A 9,867-nucleotide genomic window follows, 5' to 3' on the forward strand; every position below is an offset into this window, starting at 1 on the left:
GAAATGAAAATTGGCATATTACTACTATTCAAATTTTACCATTTTATTCATTTTTAAAATTTTTCCATTAAATTTTTTTTTTATGTTTCAGGATCTAACACAATATACTATACTACACATAGGAATCTTGTTAATTTAGTCTCCTCTGCTCTAATATTTGACAGTTGTTACTCATATTTCATAACTGCAATAGTTTTTTAATAGCAGAAATAGGGTTTTCAGAACTGCAGGATGATTGTTATATTTAAAATATTATTCATCCAGAAAGTTTTTGGGGGATATTTGCTAACAATGCTAAATGTTGGCAAATGTTAAGATACTAGGTTGTTTATATAAAATAAACATTGTAATAGCAATACAAAAATCTATGTGTACAAGGTTTGTAATGAACAAGAGTTTAAAATAAAGACCAAAAGGAGAATCAGAACATGCTGTGACGAAATTTGAAAGGCAGGGTTTTATTCAACATTGGTGGGAATCACCCAACTTTTCTTGAAGGAGGTTACTAGGGATTAAACCTGGGCCCTTGTGCATGCCAGGCAAGTGTACTACCACTGAGCCACTTCCCAGCCCCCACCCAATATTTTGGGCACAAAAATCCTCTATACTGATTATCACTTTCCTGTAGATGTTAGCTGCCTTTGGAAATGCTGAATAGCACTCCTTTCTAAGCAACCCAGTAATTCTGCATCCTGTACTGATGCAAGAGAATAGTGACCTCCTCAAAAGTTACATTATCTATGTGACAATTTGAAAGATTGGCAGATTATAAAGATAGTCTGAAATAAATAGGACCAAAAGGAACAGGAATAAAACAAAGTCCCACATCTACATTAAAGGGAGAAATAAGTTAAATCAATGGAGAATGAAGAAAACTTTACCAGATTTAATGATTCGTTTTGAAAAACCTCAGGAGGTTTTATGACCTTAAAATCAGTGCAAGCCATGAGGGTCATACAACTATTGAAATTCAGTCCAGGTCAATAGAGGGCTCAATCTTGTCATAGTTCACATAGAAACAAACCTCCTCTCATTCATTTTTTATCAAAAGATGAATATATTCAGGACACTATGCTAAATATTATTTCCATACCTTAAGTATTTAAACTCAAACTTCAAGTCAAAAGTAGAGATTTTTTTAACTTGAAAAAGTAATGTGTTTCATCATAAAAAGGCTCAGAAAATGAAGAAAAACACAAGGAAGAAAACCAACATCTCATTTGTACTATTAACTAGAGTAAACCTATAATAGTGATGTCCAGAGAAGGACACCCCCCCTCCCAGATCATTATCCCCTTCAGAAACTTGCTCAGGGGGTGACAGTTTGGGGTAGACTTTTGATAAACTTTATATCCAGTCATCTTTAAACTTACTGTAAGACACTTATAAGGTTATATAAAAGTTTTGGCACAAATATATTTATTATTTAAAATTTGTGGTAAGTCTAGACTAGCAAACAATGCCCAATATCCTTGCTAGTAGCCTTTCACAAACTTTATTAAGCAGCATATAACTAAAAAAAAAAAAAAAAAAAAAAAAACAGCAATAATCAGATGCCATAATTGGAGATAGAAGCTTCTTTGTCTTCAGGGTTCTGGGTCTTGGGCAAAAGAGTAGGGAGCTAAATTTCTGAAAATTATATTACATATCTTCCAACTATCTTTCTATCCAGATAAATAAAATTATAGATCTTATTGACTAAGAAATGTTTATTTAAATAAATATGTTGGAAACAATGCTTTACCACAGGATGTAATTTGTAAGAATAAGAGGTCCATTGCATAGCTATCACCAATAATTTATTAAAATTCTTTCTACTTAGGTTTAAACAAATAAATAAGGCTGATTCTTTTGATACTGTTAGGTAGCCTAACCTTTTCACATATTGAGAATATTAAGAACAGTCTTTCTGTCATTAATTCTATTTAGATTGTATTATTTTCATATCTTCATAATATTCCTTTTAATGTCTCTAATTCACTTAAATAATTCCCTATTTGTAAAAGTTAAATGTATTTCCATGTTATTATCATCATAAATAAAAATATCTACACAAATCTTTTTGAATCAGAATGGTTTCAATATTTTTAGAGTTTGTGATATATATTCATATTTCCTTTCAGCAAGACTGAGTCAATTTGTAGCCTTCCATATCCTAGTAAAGGGTTTAGTTCCTGTGCCTACCAAATTCATCTATATGTGTGACACATGTTCCTTGCCTCCATGACTCCAAGCTATATTTATTTATTATATTTATTCGTAGCCATTATGTATTAGATACTGTTGAGGGCCATCATATTAAAATGGCATGTAAAGCACATGTGATCCTGCCTCCATGATGCCTATAGCCTAACTAGGGATACAGAAGATAAAAGAAACAGTTGCAGGCTGGGATTGTGGCTCATCGGGTAGAGTGCTCACTTAGCATGGGCGGGACCGGGGTTCGATTCTCAGCACCACATAAAAATAAAGGCATTGTATTGTGTCCATCTACAAAAAAGATTCGTTTAAAAAAAAAGAAAGAAAGAAAGTTGCTTTCAGTCGCCAGTTTAATGTAGACACTGACCTCGGTAAATTAAAAATGAAACTAGAAACCCTGTGGTCTAGGAAATGATGTGTTGTCAACACAAAATGTCTGCTTCTTATCTCCTTTCTTTGTAACTCACACTAGAGTGATCACCTCCTGAATCTCTGTTACCTCACAGGTAACAGTCAGTAGGCTCTGTTAGATGAGAGCTCATGATAAAGTCTGTTTTATTTTCATAAGGAAGCCTGTACTTCCTTGGGTAGAAGTGGGACTGTGTAAATTCAATAGTGGACACAATACTAGACCAGCCTCTAGCTTGTAATTTATAGAAAAGGCCTGTAGAAATTTAACTTCTGGCCTACAATCCATTCCTCTTCCTTCTCCTAAACTAATCATAGGAGGTATTCTCTGCAGAGATTCCTTTGAAATGCTAACCTCTAATTTTGGCCCCTGGAACTCCACAGGACTTCATAGAAGATATCAACCCCAGTTTCACCAGACTTCACACTTCCCCTCTAACCATTTCTCTGCCAGATTTCCTCAGGTTAGCATCCTGTCCCTGGTACAGGTGAAGAGTTCGACGTAGGGCCCTCTTGACCTCTTGGTTACGCAAGCAGTAGATGATGGGATTGAGCAAAGGTACAATGACAGCATAGAGTACAGAGACCAGCTTGTTGGTGTCAAAAGCAGAGAGTGCTTTAGGCCGGGCATAGATGAAGATACTGGCTGCATAGAAGATGACCACAACAGTGAGGTGAGAGGCACAGGTGGAAAAGGCTTTATGGCGTCCGGCGGCGGAGGGGATGCGCATCACAGCACCAGTGATGGCCATGTAGGAAGCTCCAGTGACAGAGAGTGGTCCCAGCAGGATAAAAATGGCCAGAACAAAGTCTGTAAGTTCTGCTGTGGACATGTCAGTGCATGAAAGGTTGAGCAATGGGGAGACATCACAGAAGAAGTGGTTGATGATGTTGGGGCCACAGTAAGAAAGGCGAGAAATGAGAAACACTTTGACCATGGAGATGCCGAAGCCTCCAGCCCAGGAGCGAGCAGCTAGCTGTACACACAGCTGACCACTCACAATAACAGCATAATGGAGAGGATGACAGATGGCCACATAGCGATCATAAGCCATAACAGCAAGAAGGACACACTCAGTGCAGCCCAAGCCCAGGAAAAAGTAAAGCTGGGTCATGCAACCCTCAAAGGAGATTATCTGTCCATGATTCTGCCTGGACCCAATGAAGCCAGCAAGCATCTTGGGAATAGTGACAGTGACATACCAGATCTCTAGGAAGGACATATTAGCCAGAAAAAAATACATGGGTTTGTGAAGGGTGGAATGGTTCCTAATTGCCACAATGATGAGGGTGTTTTCAGATAGCACTAACACATAGGCCAGCAGAGAAAGGGAGAACAACAGTGCCCGCAGAGGCACAGGAGCTGGGAAGCCCAGCAACACAAACTCACTCACTCTCCCACTGTGGTTCCTCCGCTCCATGATGTCAGTTTTGTCCACAGTTCTTCAGGAGATGGAAATAGAGTGTCTTCAAGAGGCAGCCTCAAGAATCTAGCTTTTCTCTTGATGGGTTTGTGTTGATAAGATGCAGTATATAGAGTACATATAATTAATCACTGAGCTGAGAAATATGATAACACGAACATGCACAAAACTAAATAGGTTTGTTTTGGAGACAGAATAGAAGTTGGTTCTGGCACTTTGGAAGCATGTATTGAAAAACACCAAGTAAGATGATGCTAGTTGATCCCAAGGTCTCTCTTTGGTCCTACACAAAAGCAAGAGGGAATGATTAAGATCATCAATTTTGATAATGAAAATACAGTAGTAATAAATTTTTATAAGCAAAATAAAATAAAAGTAAACCCAAATGGTGAGTCTCAGTTGCCCTAAAGTGAGAATTTGTCATAAGTTGGATTATGATTCTATTGTGAGGAAATAAATTTCACAGTGGAGGAATGACAATACGATATAACACATCTGAGCATTTACTGTATATTATTATTGCAGGCACTGCAGAATTAGTTCATTTGATCTTCAGAAAAATCTTTCAACTACTCTGAGTAATTGCCTCACTTAATACCTAGGGAAACTGAAGTACAGAGAGATTAAGAGATATGCTCTAGGTCACATAGATGGTAAGAAATGAGACCAGGAAGTTAGGACCTTGGTGCTTCTAAAATATTCAGGTGATATGCAGGATGGAATGTAAGATATATCCTAAATTCACATATAGGAGAGGGAATTGTTGGGATTCAGCTAGACAAGCAGTTCCTACCTGCAAAGAAAAGAGACCAAAGCAGAACACCAAAGGTTACAACAACTGTAGGATGAAAGTCCCACAAAGCTCAGCACTCAAGGGGAGGACATGGGACACACTGGAAAATCAGGCTAGGAAATAGATGCCAGATGACAGAAGAACTGACAATCCCATCAGTTATAAAAGTTGTGCTAACTCTCTTGGAATGAGAGTAGAGCACTTTCTTTTAGCCTCAAGACCAATTTACATTTGGTGGACCACTCTCTGTTTATCTTGATATCAAAGACAAACTTTTCTCTTTTGGAACTTCAACTTTTTCTAGGCCTGATGTGAAATAGAAGCTAGCATTTTCACATGATGATTGATTTGAATAAATGACTATTTTTCACCCCACCCCCTGTATGATCATAAATTGAGAGGAGTGCACAGATTAGAAAGAATGGACTAGACAGTCAGCTGAATACCTCAGTGCTATTTCCTCTCACAAATTTTCTTTCCTTTTACTCTTAGACCTATGAAGACCTTTACTCTTAGCTTCTATGAGGTACTAGGAGCAAAATGTGCTGGCAAATCAAACTTTAACCTGCTAGTGATTTTATACCTGAGATTCTCGTCTCTTTATACTCTGTTGTCGTTACTTGAGCCCTTGACATTTCTCTCAGTATGAGAGACTTGCATTTCCCATCACCTCTGTTCTTACCATCCTCATCCAAATATTATTTGTTTCAAAATTTAAATGGATCAATGATGTTCTACATTATCCATAAATTATGAGTTTGTAGTACATCAGGGTTAATAGTGTTTAGGAAGCTCATGATCTAGTAGTAGGAATGTGTCTTCATATTCTAACACATAAAAGCTTACACTGCCATGTCCATCTCCCTATCATGCACTAGCTTTCTAAGTGGGAACTCAAACTTGCAATTGTCCTTTTTGACCTTAGCCTTGGTCTTTTCTCCTCAATAACTGACTTGAATGCCATTCATTGGGCTTTTGACCCCCTTGGCCTCAGACCTGCCCACTTATCCTTTAATAGAATAGGATAACAGAAGACTACCTTAACATTTGATGCTCTGCAAACTTGAAAATAATAAAACTTTCACAGGTGAACTCCTAATTGGTGTCTCTGCCTGTGATCTCACCCCCACACCTCAAATCTCCTTCCTCTACTCCTCTACTTAAAACCTGTCCACAGTGCCTCATTACCTACATAATAATGTTTGAACTGTTTAACAAGACCCACAGATACTTGATCTTCCCTTACTTTCACCAAAATTTTGATTTTTGCCACAGTCCCCATTGTCTTGTAAGCCCTGAAGCTCTAAGCACATGTTATCACCACCTAACTCTGCTCATGTTGCTGTGTCGTGAGCATGACTGACTCCTACTTGCCTTTAAGTCCTGGCTCATGTGGCATCCCCTCATCAGTTACTCTTCTTTTCCTTTTGCCTTTGTAGTTTGGGTGAGTTTCTTCTCATTACTGCTCCCATTAAATAATGTGAAAGCTTAAGTACCATTTTATTTGCTGTATCACTGCTGCCATTACTCAGATAGATATAAAAGAGGAGCTACGTAGTTGAAGTGGCCCCATATATTGTTACTGATAAAACAAGGAGTGGACATAATTTCCCAGAAGTCACTAGAGTTTCTCAAATGAAATGTATTCTAGAGAAATCCTTCCCAAACCCATTATTCCTCTATCACAATGAATGGCATTTGTTTCCATGGAGTCACCTATGCCAGAGACCTGGAAGTTTCCTAGATATTTCATGCTCATCCTCCTCCTGCCCCACATTCCACCCACAGTAATCTAAACCCTATCTAAACTGTCTGTTTCACTGTCCCTCAGGTCTGTCTCCTTTCTCCTGTCCTATTTCTACTGCCTTTTCTCTAGACCCTTATACCAGGTCCTTGCTATTTCTTAACTTAGTGATTTCAATAGTTTTCTTACCTTGTCTTTCTTACTCCAGACTGAACTTCCTCATTCTATTCTTCCACTTATATCTGGAGTGACCATGAGGGCATCCAGTATTGACAAACACTTATGAAATCCTCCAAAAAGCCATCAAAATGTGTTTCCTTTAACTGTTCCACAGCAGTCATTGCCCACTTTTTCCCCTAAACATTCCATGATGTTTTCTCACTCAGTGACTCAGCACATATACTTTTCCCTATCAACAAAACTCACCCTGCTCCCAGGAATTTATATTTATCTTTCATGTTTTCATTCTTTATTTATCACTCCTCCCAAAATATCCATATTCTGCAGACATAGATTATTAACTGGTATCTCTATCTCTCCTGACAGTATTTCCTATTAGAGGGTCTTCTTTAGTTAGCAAAGACACTATAATGGCTATATGGATGCATGGGCGGATGGAAAAGTAGAGAAAGGTATAATAGGCACAGAAGAGATGAACTGCAAATAACAGGAGTGAAATATAATGAAGGCAGAATATAAAAAGGATTTGAGTAGAAATGATCACAAGTGGAGAATTTCAATAGATTACCAAAAAGTTTGACAGATTTGGAAAGACACACTGATTGTAAATCTTCAGGTGCCAGAAAAAATCATGAGGATGTTAGATTAAGTGCAGGAAGATTGGACTGTCTAGATAATAGTTATAGTATTAGTGTGAGAAAGACTCGCAGTATAGACTATAGATTCAATGAGAGAATATTAGGTGAAGATATAGAATATGGAAAGAATGGACTAGTAATAGAAGATCATAAAGGACACAGGAAGAACAGGCAGAATAGGTATAAAGAACATGAATGAAATAGATGAAGAAAGTGTATTGGTCTGAGTATCAATAGAATGGACCAGATTTGGACAATATTAATACGAGTTCAGAGTTCTGTTAGGTGTAGAGAGGAATAAGAAAATGAAAGTATTGAGCAAAATAAAGAAAACATGGGAGAACTGACCACTTGGAGAGAAATCAGCAAATAATAGAATCTACTCACTCTTTTAGATGAGATGGCTAGACTGGTTAGCAGAGGACTTAGGGAGTGTATTTAAAAGACAGTTAAAGCACAGGGCAAAGAAAGATATAGAGACTCCACCTTCTCTTTGTCCATGTCAGAGAGCTCTGCCAAACCAAGCAAGATCCCTTTATTTTGCACTTAACTTCCTTTGGCCTTTGTTTCCTCCTCCTCCTTCTGATGCTTTGGGATGGTTCCAAGGCAGGAGATACAAGTGAAATGTTTGGGAAACTCAGTAAAATAATTTGGGGCAATTTACTTAACTTCTTTGAGCATTAGATTCCTAATCTACGTAATAAGATTTATGTGCCTCACAGAGTCACTGAGGTGTAAATGCTATAAGACATAAAGTGTGTGAACTATGATGGGGGCCCCATTTCTCTCCTGCCCTTATCCTTTTATTTACCTTTGGCAACCACTAATCTGTTCTCTATTTTTATATGTTGCCATTTTAGGAATGCTATAAAAGGATACTCTATGTAATCTTTTGGAATTGGCTTTTCCCCCCAGCATTTTGCTTTTTTTCTCCAACATTTTCTGGAGAATCATAAAGAAAATTAAAAACAATTGATTCTATCAATCTGACTTTTCTTAACTATTGAGTAGCATCCTATGCTATGGACATACTTTAGTTTAAATATACAACAGTTGAAGAATATCTGGGTTGTTTTCAGGTGGGGCTATTGTGAATAAAGCTACTATAAACATTGTATACAGTTTTCATATGAACATTTGCTCTCATTTTTCTGGGATAAATGCATAGAGTGCAAGTACTAAGTCGTATGTTAATCAAGTGATCAGTTTTTTAAAAGAAACTCTCAAACTGTTTTCTAGAGTGGTAACCACATCTTACATCACTGCCAGAAATGTATGAATTATACAGTTTTGTGCATCCTTGTCATCATTTTAAATTGTCACTATTTTTAATTTTAGTGTTTTTGGTAAGAGTATAATGATGTCTTGTGGTTTCCTTTGCATTTGGATCCTAAATAACAGTCTTCTAGGTAATCAATGGATTATAGAAGCAATCTCAAAAGATTTTAAAGTACATTGAATGAAAATGAAAGTATCATTGGATAAAAGTCATAATTTTGTGGGACATAGCTAAAGCAATGCCAAGAAAAATTTTATGGAACTAAATACACATTTCTGAAAAATGGAAATTCTGAAATTGACACTTTAAGAACTTAGAAAAATAAGAAGAGTAATATCAACACAAAGCAAACAGGAAGAAAAAAATCATGAAAGAGCAGAAATCAATGAAAGTAGAAACAAAAAAACAAAAAGAAAATTAATGAAACAAAGAGCAGGTTTTATGAAAAGAATAGTAAACTTGACAAACCTTTAAAAAGATTACAAATAAAAAAGAAGACACAAATTATCAATTTAAGGAATGAAGCAGATGAATAATAGGACCAACATAAATTCTGAATAAATAAAAAGGATAGTAAATGAATATTGTGAACAGTTCTGCACACACCACTTTAACAATTTAGAAGAAATCAACCAATTTCTTTAAAAATAGAAACTATTACAATTCATCCAATATAAAGTAGACCATTTTAAAAGTCTGATAATTATTAAAGATAAATGCTTAGTCTAAAAGCTCTAAAAAGATGCTGGGCGTTGTGGCGCACACCTGTAATCCCAACGGCTCAGGAGGTTGAGGCAGGAGGATCATGAGTTCAAAGCCAGCCTCAGCAAAAGCAAGGCACTAAACAACTCAGTGAGACCCTGTCTCTAAATGAAATACAAAATAGGGCTGGGGATGTAGCTCAGTGGTCACGTGCCCCTGAGTTCAATCCCCGGAACCAAGTTAAAAAAAAAAAGAAATATCTTGACCTATATGGTTCACCAGAGAAGTGTTTAAAGAACACTAATACTACATAATCCCTTCCAGAAAACAGGAAAAAAGAAAAAACTTTCCACTTCATTTTATAATCTGATACAAAAATTGAAGAAAGGGCAAAAATAAAAATTATAGATAATATTTGTTGTTAATATAAACAAAATATTAAAACATAATTCAGCAATATATAGAAAAAGCCATATACTGTGAACACATGTCCTGTATCA

General features: G+C 36.6%; 1 protein-coding gene across 1 annotated transcript; it reads right to left on the bottom strand.

The window, feature by feature from the left end:
- Window positions 1-3,029: 3,029 nt before the first annotated feature.
- Window positions 3,030-4,031, bottom strand: LOC308641755 (olfactory receptor 226; the record flags this gene model as incomplete). The annotated part of the gene is made up of 1 exon (XM_081280364.1): window positions 3,030-4,031. The coding sequence occupies exon 1, from the start codon at window positions 4,026-4,028 to the stop codon at window positions 3,030-3,032; it is 999 nt and encodes a 332-aa protein (XP_081136490.1). The 5' UTR covers window positions 4,029-4,031.
- Window positions 4,032-9,867: the final 5,836 nt, after the last annotated feature.

Source organism: Spermophilus citellus (assembly GCF_964194105.1).
Source record: "Spermophilus citellus genome assembly, chromosome: 2".
In the NCBI taxonomy this organism is placed as follows: domain Eukaryota; kingdom Metazoa; phylum Chordata; class Mammalia; order Rodentia; family Sciuridae; genus Spermophilus; species Spermophilus citellus.